At 46.3% G+C, this 20217-nt stretch overlaps 1 protein-coding gene across 1 annotated transcript in view; it reads left to right on the plus strand.

Moving 5' to 3' along the window:
* The first annotated feature begins 519 nt into the window (after positions 1–519).
* Positions 520–20217, plus strand: part of LOC137535019 (uncharacterized) — a 40959-nt gene continuing 21261 nt past the window's right edge. The window contains exons 1-12 of the mRNA XM_068256780.1: positions 520–595; positions 12127–12243; positions 12348–12518; positions 12650–12725; positions 12846–12955; positions 13048–13192; positions 14635–14732; positions 14814–15041; positions 15455–15587; positions 16896–16993; positions 17075–17302; positions 17714–17840. Coding sequence (XP_068112881.1) covers positions 12151–12243; positions 12348–12518; positions 12650–12725; positions 12846–12955; positions 13048–13192; positions 14635–14732; positions 14814–15041; positions 15455–15587; positions 16896–16993; positions 17075–17302; positions 17714–17840 — 1507 coding nt within the window. The 5' untranslated portion in view covers positions 520–595; positions 12127–12150. The remainder of the gene's footprint in view (positions 596–12126; positions 12244–12347; positions 12519–12649; positions 12726–12845; positions 12956–13047; positions 13193–14634; positions 14733–14813; positions 15042–15454; positions 15588–16895; positions 16994–17074; positions 17303–17713; positions 17841–20217) is intronic.

A 20217-nucleotide genomic window follows, 5' to 3' on the forward strand; every position in this document is an offset into this window, starting at 1 on the left:
TCAATGATCCGATTCGAATGATCCGAATCCTTGAAAAGATCAGGTGTAATGTCAGCTGGTGCAGCCTGGCACTTTGTGCAGCCCCGCATGCGCAGTAGGAGCCTGCGTCCCATTAAATTGTGCAGCCACGTAAAACATCCTAAATATCTCCGCTTCCGCACCACGTACACTCCCGAAATTTTCAGAGGAGGGAGGGGACCCCCAGATCTAGCTCTGTGCCGAATTGCAGCCCCCGAGCCTCGCTGGTTCCCGAGACTGATTGCAGCAAACCTATCTCGGGAACTAGCGGGGCTTGGGGGCTGCAATTCGACACAGAGCTAGATCTGGGGGTCCCCTCCCTCCCCTGAAAATTTCGGGAGTGTACGTGATGCGGAAGGGAGATATTTCAGTAAAATAATGTCTAACTTCCCACTGAGCATGCGTGATACTCAGTAAGGAAGGCTGCTTCCGGGCTGCACTATCTGACATTACACCGGACTTCCCATCTCTACTATAGGCATGCTGGAGCAGGAAGGGGAGGAGCCACAGACAGGAAGTTATAGAGGAGACTGGAGGAAGTTCAGAGGAGACATTGCTGGTACTGGCAGCAGAGGAGGTAATGACACAAAACTTTATTTTATATGTTTTATATACAGATCTCATAGTACAGGAAGGATGTATATACCCTGTAACACATAACACCCCTGTGTCTCCTCCCATCATCATCAGCTGCTGCTACATGTACACTGTACAGAGATCACTGATCCCTTCCCATCATCTCTGCACCAGAGAAGCTTACACTCTAATATAGCTCTGACATATTCCACAGCACTGTACAGAGATCACTGATCCCTTTCCATCATCTCTGCACTACATGAGTTTACATTCTAATGTCCTCACTACAGTCACAAGCTATTATTATTATTATTGTTGTTATTATTATTTTTAATATACTTTTATATAGTTTTGAAGTGAAGCAGAGAAGCCGGTGTAGTGAAACATTTTGCTACCCATCATATTTTGCAACTTGTCATAGAGGACAGTGTATGACTGTGTAGGCGTGGCTCCTCTCTGTTAACACGCCTGTAATTATCAGAATCAGAATCACATTTATTTCGCCAAGCACGACTGGGTCGTGCCCGGAATTGGGCTTGGCACAAGAATACAGGGCATGTACATAGAAACATATGAGACAATAGAGCATAGAACATCACAAGAACAATATTTTACATCAATACTTTACAAACACATCTGGTTCCAAACATATACGTGATACCTTTCCAAACACATCAGCCATGTGGTGGTTTATATGCAGAAAGTCATGGGGGGGGGGCAGTCTACGGGGGGAGAGAAAGGGCAGAGCATATAGAGTTCAGCGAAATTACAGCTGAGGGGAAGAAGCTGTTTTTGTGTCTCGTGGTCTTTGTGGAGATGGACCGGTACCTTAGATACCTCCGCCCCACGGGGAGCTGATTGAAAAACTGGTGGCCGGGGTGGGAGGGATCCTTGGCAATCTTCAGTGCTCTGGAGCGTAGTCTGGCGTTGTAGAGGGAGTCCAGGGCAGGGAGTGTGTTCCCGATGATTCTTTCCGCTGACCTGATGACCCTCTGTAGTTTGCGTCTGTCGCCTTCGGAGGAGCCAGCATACCATACAAGGATGGAAGAACAGAGGACGGATTCGATGGTTGCGGTATAGAAGTTCGTCAGGAGTTTTTGTGACATGCCGAACTTCTTCAGTTGGCGGAGGAAGTAAAGCCTCTGCTGGGCTTTCCTCTGGGTGGAGACCGTGTTAGCCTTCCACTTCAGGGTGTTGGAGATGGTGGTGCCCAGGAGGCGGGCACAGGGCACACTCTCCACCACCATTCCTCCAATGTGCAGTGGAGGTGGCGAGGGGGCATGTTTCCGAAAGTCAATGATAATCTCAATGGTTTTTGCGTTGTTGAGGACCAGCTTGTTCTCCTTGCACCAGTGGCAAATCCTTTCCACTTGATGGCGGTAAGCCTGCTCGTCATTGTTGGAGATCAGGCCGACTATGGTGGTGTCGTCTGCAAATTTGATTACCTTGACAGAGCTTGCTGAGGATCTGCAATTGTTCGTGTACAGGGAGAACAGGAATGGTGACAAGACGCAGCCTTGTGGAGCCCCTGTGTTGGTGGTCTTTGGTTGCGAGGAGGTGGAGCCCAGCTTTACCACCTGGGATCTGTTTGTAAGGAAGTCATTGATCCACAGTTGGAGTGTGGGGTGGACCCCGAGCTCAGCCAGATTCTCACGTAGTATATGGGGGCTAATGGTGTTAAATGCTGAGCTGAAGTCGAGGAGGAGGACCCTGGCATATGAATTTGGTTTGTCGAGGTGATTGTAGGCAAGCTCCAGACAGATGTTAATGGCGTCGTCGGTCGACCTATTTGCCCTGTATGCAAATTGGTACGGGTCTAGTTGGGTTTCTGTTTTGTGTTTAAGGAGGGGCAGGACCACCTTTTCAAAAGTTTTCATTATGACCGATGTGAGGGCGACAGGCCTGAAATTATTGAGGTCGGACGCGCCCTGCTTTTTGAGTACAGGGATGATGGTGGACCTCTTGAAGCATGCCGGTACTCTGCCACACTGTAGGGACTTGTTGAAGACGGAGGAGAGGATAGGAGCAAGCTGCTGTGCGCATGTTTTCAGGCAGGCTGGCGACACTCCGTCAGGGCCCGAGGCTTTCCTGGCCTTTAGCCTGGACAGGTGGCACGCCACGTCCGCCTCGCTTACGGCCGGGGGAGGCAAGTTATGGCCAGGTGGTATGGCGGTATGGGGTGAAGTGATGGGAGCCTGTAGCCTCGCAGGAGCCTCATTCTCCTCGAACCTGCAGTAGAAGTCGCTGAGGTTTTCCGACCAGCTCAGTGCTGGGAGGTGCGCTTTGGGGGGGGGCTTGTAATTGGTTGCAGCTTTAAGCCCTCGCCAAACGGCTTGTGAGTCATTTGAGGAGAGGTCCTCCTTCAGCTTGTCTGCGTATCCTTTCTTTGCATTTTTCAATTCCCTGTCAAGCAAGTTTCTTGCCCTCTTGTATTCCTCCCGGTTCCCGGACTTGTGTGCGGCTTCCTTGCTTCTGCGCAGTTGCCGAAGTTTCTTGGTGAACCATGGCTTGTCGTTTGGATAGAGTTTGTGAGTTTTTGTTGGTATGCAGGAGTCCTCGCAGAACCTGATGTACGAGCTCACGTTGTCTGCCCACTCATCCAGGTTTGGTGCTTCCAGGGCCTTCCAGTCTGTGCAGTCAAAGCAGGCCTGGAGTTGAAGCTTGGCCTCGCTTGACCACACTTTGCTTGATCTAAGGACTGGTTTTGCAGTTTCAAGGCGCCTCCTGTAGGTGGGAATCAGGTGGATGAGGCAGTGGTCGGATGCGCCCAGTGCTGCCCATGAGGTGGCTTTGTAGGCGTCCCTCAAGACCGTGTAGCGGTCAAGGGTGTTCGCGTTCCTAGTGGGGCATGTGATGTGCTGATAGAAGCGTGGAAGCTCCTGGCGGAGGTTGGCCCTGTTAAAATCCCCTAGGATGATGAACAATGAGTCTGGCAGAGTTGACTCCCATTGCATGACAGTGTCACTGAGATTGCGCAGGGCGGTTTTGGCATCGGCATCGGGTGGGATGTACACACCGACGAAGACGTAGGATGAGAACTCTCTGGGAGAGTAAAAGGGCCTGCAGTTAATCAGTAGGAGTTCAAGCTCTGGTGAGCATATTCTGGCCAGGACAGAGGTGTTGGAGCACCAAGTGGGGCTGATGTAGAAGCAGATGCCGCCCCCCTTCTTTTTCCCAGATAGGGTGCTGTCGCGATCTGCTCGGATGAGGTTGTAGCCTGGGAGGTGAAGGGCACAGTCCGGGATGTTGTCATGGAGCCACGTCTCTGTGAAACAGAAGACTGGGGTGTTGCTGCCGAGATCCCTCTTTTCCCCCATGAGCCGCAGTTCCTCTAGCTTGTTAGGGAGGGAGCGGACGTTCGCCAGGAGGACTGCTGGTATAGCTGACCTCATGCCTTTCCTCTGCAACCTCGCTCAGGCCCCCGCCCGGCAGCCCCTCCGGCGCTTACGTGCGTATGGCTCTGTCGTAAAGGCCATCAGCTCCGTCACATGGCTCCAAACGGAAACAGCCAGGAGCCTGTCCTCTGGGTACAGGGCAGTGACATGTTCCCACCTGAGTAGCTGTGACCTGGTGTAGGTGGTACGTGCAGATAGGGGTGTTATGGGAGACATGGCCGCAGCGCAGGGCTGAGCTTACGCGCCAATGCAACAGCAGTGATCACAGAAACAGAGCGGAACAGCCAGTCAGTGCATAGCAGCAGCAACAGTGCGGTGAACCAGTGCATAGCAGTCCATAGTTAGCGCAGTTGCAGTGCAAAACAGTCCATAAGCAGTGCAGAACAGTCCATAAGCAGTGCAGAACAGTCCATAAGCAGTGCAAAACAGTCCATAGCAGTGCAAAACAGTCCATAGCAGTGCAAAACAGTCCATAGCAGTGCAAAACAGTCCATAGCAGTGCAAAACAGTCCATAAGTCATTACTACTTACTAATGACACACTGCAGAACATAAGTCCATAACGGTCCATAAATCAGCACCCACCAGCAGCAGCGTTGCAGAACAGTCCAACATCAGTGCATACTGCAATACAGAGCAGAACAGTCCCTTCCGGTATCAGTGGAATGTTAATCCAGTCTGTGGCAGTGGCAAGGCAGTTTAGCAGAAGTGCACATTCTTACCAGGTCCAGAGTGGAAACCAGCTGTGTGGACCGTTCGGCTGGGCTGGAGACATCAGCAAGGATCGTCCAGCAGAGTGTTTTGCGATGGAAGCTGCCGCAGCTGGGTCCTCAGCGGTGGCCCCTTGCCTTTGTGGGCTGAAGTGAATAGGAGCCGGTTCAGTGGGGCCGGAGCAGCTGTGCGGGGTTCTGATGCAGATGTCTGGGGCCTGCGCTGTGGTAGAGGCGGCCACGTGGCTTGTGATGGCAGCTGGGTTGACTCGGTCAGGCCTGTGTGCTGCCCGGGGGGCCTCTACGGTCTGCGTGCTCTCTCCGGGCAGGGGGCTTCTGCTGTGCAGTGCCGGTACCTGCGCGTCACTATGCGGTCACTGGGGAGTAGCGCTGCAGCGATCCTCTGAGCAGCGGTGGCGGCCGTCGGTGAAGGCTCCCGTTCGGCCTACCACGCGGTCCGCTCCGCATCTGCGTCCATCATGCTGGTCACCGTGGAGGATGCAGGCAGCCGCAGCTCCGGCGACTCTCTCAGGGGGATGCGGGGGTGCCTCCAGCCGAATCTCTCGGGGGGATGCGGTGGTCGCCTCCGTGCGTCACCACAGTGGAACGGCTGGCAGAGGAGGGGTGCTCAGCCCCAAGTGAGAGGGGACACAGCCCGTCCGCTGTGTCCACGTATTCAGGGAGCCACTGGGCTGCTACTGACTACAAAAAGCTACACTACAACTAAAGCTACAACAAAAGGTATAATATAAAAAAAAAGACAGAGAAAAACGAAGAAAAAATGAAGAAAGAAGAAATACAGGAGAGCCCTGTGTGCCGAGGCAGCCTCCCAGCGCCATCTTGGTCAGTAATTTTTTGGGTACTTTTCCGTTAGCCGGGCGCATCCACTAGGTGGCGATAAAACTCCACCAGAATTACATCTTTCCCTACTATCCATGGCGGCCTGGAGGGGGAATAGTAATTAACGCCACCTAGTGGATGCGCCCGGCTAACGGAAAAGTACCATTTTTTGCAACCACAGACCCCATTGAGCTACAAGGGGGATTGTTCCCTCCAGGGGGTTATTAGTTGAGCAAGAGGGGGGATTGTTCCCTGGGGGGGGGGGGGGGGGGTTATTGGTTGAGCAAGAGGGGGGAATTGTTCCCTCCAGGGGGGTTATTAGTTGAGCAAGAGGGGAGGGTTCTGTTTGAGAATAGGGTTTGGTTGGGTTGCATTTACAGATAGGTTAAAGGGGAACTGAAGATAGAGGTATATGGAGGCTGTCATGTTTATTTCCTTTTAGACAATACCAGTTGCCTGGCAGCCCTGCTGATCCTCTGCCTCTAATACTATTAGCCATAGCCCCTGAACAAGCATGCAGCAGATCAGGTGTTTCAGTGGTTCAGACTTATAAGTCTGATCTGACAAGACTAGCTGCATGCTTGTTTCTGGTTTTAATCAGATACTACTGCAGAGAAATAGATCAGCAGGGCTGCCAGGCAACTGGTATTGATTAAAAGGAAATAAACATGACAGCCTCCATATACCTCTCTCTTCAGTTCCCCTTTAAAGTCAATGGTTAGGTTGCACTTTCTGATAGCTATACCTATAAATAAGTGCAACCGGTTGCAAAATCTGATAAAGTTGCAAAAAATTTCACCACACCGGCACCATCTATGTAATATATGCTCTTTTTATTCAAATATCATAGTTCCAGACTGTCACACGAAGTGCAACGTTTCGGGGGCATACCCCTTTCTCAAGCTTGTGACAGTCTAAAGAGAACAAGCAGCTTTTCACATTTATATATACTTCCACCACAACAATAGCCAATCATCTACTAGAAACATAGCTGACCAATCACAGGTCCTGAGCCAACAAGCGGACCTGATGGGGAACTGAATGTGAATGCTTATGGCCAATAGGGGAACAGTACAGACTCACCCCTGTGTATACCCCCATTCCTCCCATCCAGGCACCGGAGCACGGACGCCGATCACCATCTGCGGCATGGCCAAGCCCACAAGGACAGGCGAAGCCACTAAATTGGAGCGCGGTAAGGGGATGGCGTCACGTGGCCAAGCAGCACGCCGATTGGCCATAAGGCGGGGAGGCCGTGGAATGCAGGGAACGGCATGACGCACGTACAACATGCGCACACCATCCCATTGACCCCACGTCCCCCCGCTGAAGCCGCCCCCTCCGCGCTACCATGGCAACCAGACGCCACGCAGCAGGACACATTGCGGGGATCAGGCTGATAAACGCAAGAAAGCAGGGGCTAGTACCAGGAGGCAGAAACAACATAATTTAGTGTAAATACTACTGTGGGTACAATAATAATACATTCATAGACATCAGAAATAAATAAATAATAAAGAAAGAAAATAAAGAATAATCCGTCCGTGCTCCGGTGCCTGGATGGGAGGAATGGCGGTATACACAGGGGTGAGTCTGTACTGTTCCCCTATTGGCCATAAGCATTCACATTCAGTTCCCCATCAGGTCTGCTTGTTGGCTCAGGACCTGTGATTGGTCAGCTATGTTTCTATTAGATGATTGGCTATTGTTGTGGTGGAAGTATATATAAATGTGTAAAGCTGCTTGTTCTCTTCAGACTGTCACAAACTTGAGAAAGGCAAAAATCTATTAACCCTTCGCACTCTCACATGCAAATGTTCAAACAAATGCATTCACAGATTCACTCATCCAGGCACAACTGTTATCCCTACAGCTAAGTTAAAAGCCAGAGTTTTAGTTCACAGAAGAATGCATTCTTATGCTTAGTCACCTATACTGCGCAGAAGTACCCAGGTAAACATAGGTGTCCTAACTCTGGCCCTGTAACATGCATAGTGCAGACATGCAAACACATTCATTGCATCAAACCTATCAATGGATTAGGAGCACACATCCTGACGTCCTCTCCTGGGACAGATAGTGCATCTTACCAATCGCACAAGGGAGCTAACGTAATGTATCCATGTGCACCATGCACATACACCAGCACAAGCTGTGTGCATGCTGACAAACACATACAGGGGAGGAGGGAGTGCACCGAATTAGACCCTAGCCACAGGGGTCAGTAACAAGAACAAAATACATATATCCAGGCACATCGCATCTAGTTAGGACATGTCGATTGGTAAGATGCACTATCTGTCCCAGGAGAGGACGTCAGGATGTGTGCTCCTAATCCATTGATAGGTTTGATGCAATGAATGTGTTTGCATGTCTGCACTATGCATGTTACAGGGCCAGAGTTAGGACACCTATGTTTACCTGGGTACTTCTGCGCAGTATAGGTGACTAAGCATAAGAATGCATTCTTCTGTGAACTAAAACCCTGGCTTTTAACTTAGCTGTAGGGATAACAGTTGTGCCTGGATGAGTGAATCTGTGAATGCATTTGTTTGAACATTTGCATGTGAGAGTGCAAAGGGTTAATGGATTTTTGCTGTTTTCTAGCCACACCCCCTTCAGCACCTCCCTTTCCTTAACTTATTTAATGTCCTAACTAGAGGCGAAGTGCCTGGATATATGTATTTTATTTTAAACTTGAGAAAGGGGTATGCCCCCGAAACGTTGCACTTCGTGTGACAGTCTGTAACTATGATATTTGAATAAAAAGAGCATATATTACATAGATGGTGCCGGCTTCTCTGCTTCACTACAAATCATCCGGCTGGTCACCGGAGTGCCGTGGCACGTCGAACAACTTACCAAGAAGGTGTGCCTCCTCCTCACATTGCAACTTTATATAGTTTTGACATATTCCACATTACTGTACAGAAACCACTGATGCATTCCCATCATCTCTGCACCACATGAGCTAACACTCTAATGTCCTCACTACACTCACACTATTGTTATTATATATTTATATAACTGATATTTTCCACAGTGCTGTACAGAGATCACGGTTCCCTTCCCATCAGTCTCTGCACCACAGGAGCTTACACTCTAATGTCCTCATTATACTCACACTGATATTATATATTTATGTATCTCTCATATATTCCACAGCACTGTACAGAAATTACTGATCTATTTCAATCATCTCTGCACCACAGGAACTTACACTCTAATGTCCTTACCACAGTTACACACTGTTATTATACATTTATATATTATTATTATTTTCTATTGGATTTATATAGCGCCAACATACAATACATTGTAAAGGATTACAGACAATGATAACAGGGGTGACCGACAGCACAATACAGGTAATAGGCAATAGATACGACAAAACAGGTAATAAGTGTCGTGGAAAATATAAATCAAGCATAGCTTTAGCAAAGGAGTGATTCATGTATAGATTAGGAATGCTAAGTAGGCTGTATTTTTCATATGTTGCCCTGTGGTATAGGCTAACTAAATCACAGTCTCTAAGACTCTGGTTGAGTCTGCTCTGTACCTGGGTACTATATGTAGCCACAACGGGGGTCTCGTTCTCTGTGAAGGCGGTTCTCTGCCCTGTGGGATATGAGCAGACTGGGTGCTTGCATCGCTATCCATGAGTGATGTTGGTGCCCATATGCCAATTTATGTCACTAATGGATCTTTCAGAGGGGCCTGATCAACCTTGATGGACGATCTAAGGCACAGAATCAGTTTCCACAGTCAATGAGAGCATGATGGGGGAAGGTAACATTGTTATTTCTACACATGGTTACTTCTTTGCACACAGCACTGTCTTAGCGTACACCTCCACAGGAAGTGCAGCTAAGGTCTTCCTGTTAAACCTGTTTTTCCATTGGCTTAAGCAACTGTCCATCTTTAATCCTGGTGTAATAAGTGGAGTTAGAGCAACAAAAGTGCTGTGTGTGTGTGTGTGTGTGTGTGTGTGTATGACGTTTTTCCTTATTCCAAAGAATACAAGTTCACATATTCTGGGTAGAGTGTACAATCAAGTATGATACACAGGGGAAGAGGGCCCTGCCAAAGGCTTACAATCTAGAGGGAGGGGGTGGTTACACAAAAGGAGGGGGGCTGCATCGAGGGGTTCTGGGCAGAGAGTGTTAGGGTAATGTCAATGTGGGGTAGGCCTCCTAGAAGGGGTGAGTTTTGAGTGCTTTTTTTGAAGGAGGGGGCAAGCCTGATGGGCAGTGGGAGAGCACTTACCCATTACCTATGAGTCATGCGTTGGTGGACTAGAGTTTAGATTCAAAAGGGAGGAGGGAGATAGGGTGGTAGCTGGATGGGAGTGAGGGGTCTAGTGAGGGATTTTTTTTTTTAGTAGGGTAAGTACAGTGGCCTGTTTGAAGTTAGAGGGGAAGGTGCCAGAGGAGAGGGAGAGTTAGGCCTCTTTCACACCAAGACATTGCGTTTTAGGGGACGCCAGAGTGAGCCGCGTTGTGCGGCTGTTGGTGAGCCTATTTTGTCTGATACTCTGCGGGGACCACGTGATCGAAACACTCCGCATCACGTGGTCCCGCCAGCCAATCAGCGCCCGCTCCAGAAAGTAAACACTGCAGTAGTGATGGGAAGTCCGGCTCTTTTCAATGAATCGATTCTGAACAGTAGCGATAGGAAGTCCGGCTCTTTTCAATGAATCGATTCTGAACAGTAGCGATAAGAAGTCCGGCTCTTTTCAATGAATCGATTAAATGAATCGAGCCGAACTTCCCATCACTACACTGCAGTGCAGTGAATATTAATTAGCCATGTGGCTAACAATAGCGGACTCTCCCCTCCTCTCCTGCTCAAAATAAAAAAAAAAAAAACACACAATACTGAGCATGTGCAAACAGTCAGTAGAACGCACAGCATGCTGCACTTTCAAATAACGTTCAGCGTTACACTGTAATGCAACATGGGCACTGTGAGCAGCCCATTGATTTTTCATTACTGTGAGTTGGGCTGCGTTACAGGCTGCTCGAACGTGCGCCTGTAACATCCCAATGTGAAAGCAGCCTTAAACAGAGAGGTGCAGACTGGGGCCAGGACAGGGAAGTGTGGATGGAAGGAGTTGGATAGAACAGGGTCTAGGGGAGCTTTCACTCTAATGTCCTTAACACAGTCACAGGCTATTATTATTATTATTATTATTATTATACTTTTATATAGTTTTGACATATTCCACAGTGCTTACAAAGACCACTGATCCAACCCCATCATTTCTGCACCACGGGGGCTTACACGCTAATGTCCTCACCACACTCATACTATCACTATTATACATTTTGATAGCTCTCACATATTCCATAGTGTTGTACAGAGATCACTGATCCCTTCCTATCAGTCTCTGCACCAGAGGAGCTTACACTTTAATGTCCTCACCACAGTCACACACTATTAGTATTATACATTTCTATAGCTCTGGTATTTTCCACAACACTGTAAAGTGATCACTGATCCATTCCCATCATTTTCTGCACCCCAGAAGCTTACACTGAAATGCCGTCATCACTGTCACATACTATTACTATACATTTGTATAGCTCTGACATATTCCATAGTGCTGCACAGAGATGGCTGATCCCTTCCCATCAGTCTCTGCCCCAGAGAAGCTTACACTGTAATGTCCTCACCATAATCACACACTATTATTATTATTATTATTATACATTCTTATGTCTCTGATATATTCCACAGCGCACTACAGAGATCACACTGATCCCTTCCCATCATCTCTGTGCAGAAGCTTACACTCTAATGTCCTCACCACAGTCACACACAGATAATAGTATACACTGCTTTTCTCTCCCCTGCAGTCAGTGCCCCTTTTAGCCATTGCACTTTTCCTCTCAGTCCTGTTGTCAGATATCAGCACAGGGTGGCATCCAGCAGTCAAGGGGGAAGGTGTCCTTCCTCCAGTTTCCATTGTAGATGCATGAGCTGGCCGGTCACGTGATACTGGACAGAAGACTTGTTGGAATGCCTCTAGTCTGTGTGACTGGTGATAGACTGCTTCTGCTATGTGCGGCCAGTACAGGGTGATAGGTGGTGAGAGCCATGTCTCTGCAGTGACCAGGCACAGAGATAATGCCTTATTACCAATTAGTGAGTCCCTGGCTCTGGGACCATTATGTCACCTTCTGTTCCCCCATGGCACTTGAAAAACCAATATCTAGCTTCCTATTAATGTAACAAAGTAGCCTCATAGAGGACTAAATATATATTTCCATGGTATAAATCTACATACAAAACTGGCAATTGTTTCAGAGAAAAATCACAAATCCTGATAGGTGTTTTATGGAACGGCATCCGCTTCTTCGGAGGGAAGTAATAACATCAGCAGTGCTGCACATTGTCTGAGACAAAGTCACTGAAGCACAGAAAATGGGTATAAAACTTGATAGATGAAAATGTCATAAGTGGTTCCTACAGAATTTTCACCAGAATAATGACCTGGGGCTTCACTGTATCTCCAAGTCAGGGAAGGAATGTGTGTGACTTCCTGATCTATGATTTGTCCACCTATTCTTTATCATCCCTCTACAGGGAAAGGCCTTTCCAGTAAATCACATGACCACATCACTGAGGATGGAGGACTGGAGTCACATGACTGAGAGGATATTAGAGCTCATCCTTGAGATCATACAGCTGGTGACCGGAGAGGTGAGGAGGATTCTGGAAAGGTTTTATGACATCAGGGCTCACTGGAGTGGTGAAGAGGATTCTGGGAATGTACACAGTGACGGTTATTGTATATGTTTGTACAGAATTATAAAATAGTGAAGGGGACATCTGGTGAACTACTGACACCCAGCAGCCATCGCCATGGACCATCCCCCATCACAGAGCGGCCACCTCACTCCCTGATATCTGAGAGAAACAATGTGAAGAAAATCGTAGAAGTCTTCAACAAGATGATGAAGCTGCTGACAGGAGAGGTGAGCAGTGCTGGGAATTTATGGGACATTATCCAGTAACAGCAAGGGATGTGCTTGTATGATAACTGTATCGCTGTGTGTGTCAGCTTCCTATAAGGTGTCAGGATGTCTCTGTCTAATTCTCTATGCAGGAGTGGCAATACTTAGGACACAAGGAGTTGTATAAGGACACCATGATAGAGATTCAACCGCTCCTCACATCACTGGGTAAGAGGAGAATTCCATTTCTTGTAAAGGAGAGAGCAGTATGGAGAGTCCACCTAGATCCCCATCATCTGATCAACACATAAAACCAATGTATTCAGTCAGTGTGTGTGTTTCCTACAGATGAATCCAGTTACAGAATCCCACCAGAAGGAAATACAGGTCCTCTTTATTCCCAGGATTGTCCACTGAATGATCATATCATCCACCAACAAAAAAAGGTAGATGGAATTGTGAGTCTTCTATACTCAACAGTGACTCCAAACTGTATTTTCATGAATTCTAATGTATTAAATATGTTTTCTTGTGTAACCTTCTGGTTTAGGCTGAGAAACTGATTTACATGAAGCCTGAAGTTAAAGAAGAAAAGGAAGAAGACATAGAAGAGGAGACAGAAGTGACGGGTGGCCGGCAGTGTATGGAGGAGGGGGACATGATGGTGACCAGTGAAGTAGGAATGCCAATTTCAGGTGAGGAAATAAACTGATACTGAAGTAGTCTTATTTTACTTCTTAGTTTTAAGGGGGTCTCCAAGAGTAAGATGACTATAGGTGCACTGATAGCATCGAAATATGTTGAGTGTTATTTGTGATAATCAGTTTATTTGCACTAACAAAAGCCGTTATAGGATTAGCTTTCGAGAATCACTCCCTTTGTCACATTAGCTGTATTAGTACCAAACTGTAGCACAGGAACATCAGGTATAAATCCATTATTTTAATAGTTAGAAGTCAGTAAAAGATAAAAACAAACAAAAATTAGACACTTTCCTAAGTAGTTGAAAGCCTGTGGATATTCCAGATTTGTCCTGGATTCTCATAGATTCCCCCTTTTCAGCATAGGTTCCTTCTTCATCTTCTGGCCGGGCTCCTGGCCATAATTGAGTGATTCTGGACTGAGTATGGGCAAGCAAGGTCCATGAATGCCCATTGTACAAACAAATGAGGAGATACTGTACACCATATGAAAGGCCCATCTCCATTCCTCAACATAACATCATAGAACCAACAAATGAGGAGGAGATACTGTACACCATATGAAAAGGCCCATCTCCATTCCTCAGTATAACATCATAGCACCAACAAATGAGGAGGAGATACTGCACACCATATGAAAGGTCCATCTCCATTCCTCAGTATAACATCATAGTACCAACAAATGAGGAGGAGATACTGTACACCATAGGAAAGGTCCATCTCTATTCCTCAGTATAACATCATAGCACCAACAAATGAGGAGGAGATACTGCACACCATATGAAAGGTCCATCTCCATTCCTCAGTATAACATCATAGTACCAACAAATGAGGAGGAGATACTGTACACCATATGAAAGGTCCATCTCCATTCCTCAGTATAACATCATAGCACCAACAAATGAGGAGGAGATACTGCACACCATATGAAAGGTCCATTTTCATTCCTCAACATAACATCATAGAACCAACAAATGAGGAGGAGATACTGTACACCATATGAAAGGTCCATTTTCATTCCTCAACATAACATCATAGAACCAACAAATGAGGAGGAGATACTGTACACCATATGAAAAGGCCCATCTCCATTCCTCAGTATAACATCATAGTGCCAACAAATGAGGAGGAGATACTGCACACCATATGAAAGGTCCATCTCCATTCCTCAGTATAACATCATAGTACCAACAAATGAGGAGGAGATACTGCACACCATATGAAAGGTCCATCTCCATTCCTCAGTATAACATTATAGCACCAACAAATGAGGAGGAGATACTGTACACCATATGAAAGGTCCATCTCCATTCCTCAGTATAACATCATATTGATAAGTCCAGGTTTGCTGATTCCCTACTGCTATCCTCACTGCAGATGCATGAAGAGGTTTCTAAATTTTCTAATTGTATTCAGTCAGTGTGTGTTTCCTTTAGATGCATCCAGTAAGAGAAACCTGCCGGAAGGATGTACAGGTCCTCTTTATTCCTGGGATTTTGCGCAGGAAGATCACACCATTCCTCACAATTATCAGGTTAAAAAAGCGATTAAAAACCACAAACAATGAAATCTGATTTTTGCGTTGTTAATATTAATATCTTTATTATATATTTAGAATGGAAAGCAGAACAATCTAAGCATTGCTAGTAAAGAAGAGGTGAAAGAGGAGGAGGGAGCAGACAGTGTGATGGAGGAGGCGGAGCTCTCAGGGAGACACAAAGATCTCTGTAGTGACTTTAAGATTGAATCATCTACCCACACAATCCTACCAGAGAGAAGCACAGGTCCTCTTTATCCCCAGGATTGTCCACAGGAAGATCACAGCTATATGCTGCAATATCAGGTAGGTGGAACTGAGGGTTTACAATTTAAAGGAACCATACCGTGAACAATTGTACAATAGTAATACATGCATACATATAAGGTGTACATTTGTCCCGGAGTAAAATGCACTATGAATTACTTTTTCCCTGTGTTGCTGTCACTTACAGTAAGTAGCAGGATTCAAACAGATTTCACAGTTTTTGACTGATTCATCTCCTCATGGGGGAATCTCAGGATTGTCTTTATTTTTTAAAAGGACTGGATGGGAGTTATGCAGCCCAACTGCCAGGACAGTGTGGAAACCAGTAGGGAGACCGTCCTGCATCCTTATCAATCTCTGAAATTTGAATGATATTCTTCTACAGTCTTATTCATTCATTCATTCATTCTAATATGTGCAATGTACTTTCTTCTATGATTCTGTGGGTTTAGCCTGAAGAACTGACTGATATAAAACATGAGGTTAAAGAAGAAGAAGAAGAGGAGACAGAAGTGACGGGTGGCCGGCAGTGTATGGAGGAGGGGGACATGATGGTGACCAGTGAATTTGGAATGCCAGTTTCAGGTGAGGAAATAAACTGATACTGAAGTGGTCTTATTTTACTTCTTAGTTTTAAGGGGTCTCCAAGAGTAAGACTACTATAGGTGGACTAACCACATCGAAATATGTTGAGTGTTATTTGTGATAATCAGTTTATTTGCACTAACAAAAGCCGTTATAGGATTAGCTTTCGAAAATCACTCCCTTTGTCACATTAGCTATATTAGCACCAAACTGTAGCACAGGAACATCAGGTATAAATCCATTATTTTAATAGTTAGAAGTCAGTAAAAGAACAAAAAACAAAAGTTAGACACTTTCCTAAGTAGTTGAAAGCCTGTGGATAGTCCAGATTTGTCCTGGATCCTCATAGATTCTACCGTTACTGCATAGGATCCTTCTTCATCTTCTGGCCGGGCTCCTGGCCATAATTGAGTGACTCTGGACTGAGTAAGGGCAAGCAAGGTCCATGAATGTCCATTGTACAAACAAATGAGGAGGAGATACTGTACACTATATAAAAAGGCACATCTCCATTCCTCAGTATAACATCATAGTGCCAACAAATGAGGAGGAGATACTGTACACCATATGAAAGGCCCATCTTCATTCTTCAGTATTACATCATAGTACCAACAAATGAGGAGATACTGTACACCATATGAAAGGCCCATCTCCATTCCTCAGCATTACATCATAGCAACAAATGAGGAGGAGATACTGTACACCATATGAAAGGCCCATCTCCATTCCTCAGTATAACATCATAGCACCAACAAATGAGGAGGAGATACTGTACACCATATGAAAGGCCCATCTCCTTTCCTCAGTATAACATCATAGTGCCAACAAATGAGGAGGAGATGCTGTACACCATATGAAAGGCCCATCTCCATTCCTCAGTATAACATTATAGTACCAACAAATGAGGAGGAGATACTGTACACCATAAGAAAGGTCCATCTCCATTCCTCAGTATAACATCATAGCACCGACAAATGAGGAGGAGATACTGTACACCATATGAAAGGCCCATCTCCATTCCTCAGTATAACATTATAGTACCAACAAATGAGGAGGAGATACTGTACACCATAAGAAAGGTCCATATCCATACCTCAGTATAACATCATAGCACCAACAAATGAGGAGGGGATACTGTACACCATATGAAAGGCCCATCTCCATTCCTCAGTATAACATCATAGTACCAACAAATGAGGAGGAGATAAGCCCAGGTTTGCTGATTCCCTTCTGCTCTCCTCTGTGCAGATGCATAGATATGTTTGTAAATTAGGCTTATTGTATTCAGTCAGTGTGTGTTTCCTTTAGATGCATCCAGTAAGAGAAACCTGCCGGAAGAATGTACAGGTCCCCTTTATTCATGGGATTTTTCGCAGGAAGATCACACCATTCCTCACAATTATCAGGTTAAAAAAGTGATTACAAACCACAAACAATGAAATCGGATTTTTGCTTTGTTAATATTAATATCTTTATTATATATTCAGAATGGAAAGCAGAACAATGTAAGCATTGCTGGTAAAGAAAAGGTGAAAGAGGAGGAGGGAGCAGACAGTGTGATGGAGGAGGCGGAGCTCTTAGGAGGACACAAAGAACTCTGTGGTGACTTTAAAACCGAAGCATCCATACACACAATCCCACCAGAGAGAAGCACAGGTCCTCTTTATCCCCAGGATTGTCCACAGGAAGATCACAGCTATGTGCTGCAATATCAGGTAGGTGGAACTGAGGGTTTACAATTTAAAGGAACCATACCGTGAACAATTGTACAATAGTAATACATGTATACGCATACATATAAGTTGTACATTTGTCCCAGAGTAAAATGCACTATGAATTACTTTTTTCCTTTGTTGCTGTCACTTACTGTAAGTAGCAGGATTCAAACAGATTTCACAGTTTTTGACTCATCCATCTCCTCCTGGGGGAATCTCAGGATTTTCTTTGTTTTTTAAAAGGACTGGATGGTAGTTGTTCAGGCCAACTGCCAGAACAGTGTGGAAACCAGTAGGGAGATCGTCCTGCATCCTTATCAATCTCAGAAATTTTAATGATATTCTTCTGCAGTCTTATTCATTCATTCTAATGTGTGAAATGTATTTTCTTCTATGATCTTGTGGGTTTAGGCTGAAGAACTGACTGATCTGAAACATGAGATTAAAGAAGAAGAGGAGACAGAAGTGACGGGTGGCCGGCAGTGTATGGAGGAGGGGGACATGATGGTGACCAGTGAATTAGGAATGCCAGTTTCAGGTGAGGAAGTGGCGGCGCTACACTGCGGCTTGCCAGGGCTGAAGCACCAGCTGACAAACTGTAAGCCTCCCCGAAAGCCCCCCTTAGTCCCCAGAGCTGAGTGGACTTTTATTTATTTTTTTAAACTCCTTTCCCTCATGCTGCGAATGCTTAAATGTACCCCCCTCGTTCTCCCCTGTGGTGCAGCTGCCGTCGCTAACACACCTCAGATCGGCAGCGAGCAGGAGATAGGAATCAGCCAGACTGGCGCATAGCAGCCGCACTGTGGACTTCAATGCTGGACGTGACCGATGATGTCACTTCCTACATTTGAGTTCACCGCGCGGCTGCTATGCGCCGGTCTGGTTGATTCGTATCTCCTGCTCGCCGATCTGAGGCGTGTTAGTGGCGGAAGCAGCACCACAGGGGAGAACGAGGGGGGTATATTTAAGCAGCCTCGGGCGGTGATTGGTGCAGCGGTAGATGGCTTCTTCCTCCTCCACACCCTCAGACGGATCCGGGACCATGGGAGCCACATACAGTGGGTTGCAAAAGTATTCGGCCCCCTTGAAGCTTTCCACATTTTGTCATATTACTGCCACAAACATGAATCAATTTTATTGGAATCCCACGTGAAAGACCAATACAAAGTGGTGTACATGTGAGATGTGGATCGAAAATCATACATTATTCCAAACATTTTTTACAAATAAATAACTGCAAAGTGGGGTGTGCATAATTATTCAGCCCCCTTAGTCAATACTTTGTAGAACCACCTTTTGCTGCAATTACAGCTGCCAGTCTTTTAGGGTATGTCTCTACCAGCTTTGCACATCTAGAGACTGAAATCCTTGCCCATTCTTCTTTGCAAAACAGCTCCAGCTCAGTCAGATTAGATGGACAGCGTTTGTGAACAGCAGTTTTCAGATCTTGCCACAGATTCTCAATTGGATTTAGATCTGGACTTTGACTGGGCCATTCTAACACATGGATATGTGTTTGTTTTAAACCATTCCATTGTTGCCCTGGCTTTATGTTTAGGGTCATTGTCCTGCTGGAAGGTGAACCTCCGCCCCAGTCTCAAGTCTTTTGCAGTCTCCAAGAGGTTTTCTTCCAAGTTTGCCCTGTATTTGGCTCCATCCATCTTCCCATCAACTCTGACCTGCTTCCCTGTCCCTGCTGAAGAGATGCACCCCCAAGCATGATGCTGCTTCCACCATATTTGACAGTGGGGATGGTGTGTTCAGAGTGATGTGCAGTGTTAGTTTTCTGCCACACATAGCGTTTTGCATTTTGGCCAAAAAGTTCAATTTTGGTCTCATCTGACCAGAGCACCTTCTTCCACATGGTTGCTGTGTCCCCCACATGGCTTGTGGAAAACTGCAAACTGGACTTCTTATGCTTACTGTTAAGGTGGACGGCCTTGTCTTGGTAGGTTTACAGTTGTGCCATACTCCTTCCATTTCTAAATGATCGCTTGAACACTGCTCCGCGGGATATTCAAGGCTTTGAAAATCTTTTTGTAGCCTAAGCCTGCTTTAAATTTCTCAATAACTTGATCCCTGACCTGTCTTGTGTGTTCTTTGGACTTCATGGTGTTGTTGCTCCCAATATTCTCTTAGACAACCTCTGAGGCCCTCACAGAGCTGCTGTATTTGTACTGACATTAGATTACACACAGGTCACTCTATTTAGTCATTAGCACTCTTCAGGCAATGCCTATAGGCAACTGACTGCACTCAGATCAAAGGGGGCCGAATAATTATGCACACCCCACTTTTCAGTTATTTGTAAAAAAAATGTTTGGAATCATGTATGATTTTCGTTCCACTTCTCATGTGTACACCACTTTGTGTTGGTCTTTCATGTGGAATTCCAATAAAATTGATTCATGTTTGTGGCAGTAATATGACAAAATGTGGAAAACTTCAAGGGGGCCGAATACTTTTGCAACCCACTGTACTTCTCTCGCTGCCACTCAAGTACCAGCTGCTGGGTGGTCCTGGGCTGAAGGATGAGGTCAGTGCTGGGGTCAGGAATGAGATGTGCTGCTGGGGTTATGGAGGGACAGGGGTGTGATATGCTGGGGGGGGGGGGGGGTGGCTGGAGTGTGATGTTTTTGGGGGACAGGGGTGTCATGTACTGGAGGGGACAGGTGTGTGATGTGCTGCAGGGGACAGTGAAGGGATGTGCTGGAGGGGACAAGAGTGTGATGTGCTGGCGGTGACGGGTGTGATGTGCTGGAGGGGACAGTGAAGTGATGTGCTGGAGGGGACAGGTGTGTGATGTGCTGGAGGGGACAGGTGTGTGATGTGCTGGAGGGGACAGGTGTGTGATGTGCTGGAGGGGACAAGAGTGTGATGTGCTGGCGGTGACGGGTGTGATGTGCTGGAGAGGA

Source organism: Hyperolius riggenbachi, chromosome 10 (assembly GCF_040937935.1).
Source record: "Hyperolius riggenbachi isolate aHypRig1 chromosome 10, aHypRig1.pri, whole genome shotgun sequence".
Taxonomy (NCBI): Eukaryota; Metazoa; Chordata; class Amphibia; order Anura; family Hyperoliidae; genus Hyperolius; species Hyperolius riggenbachi.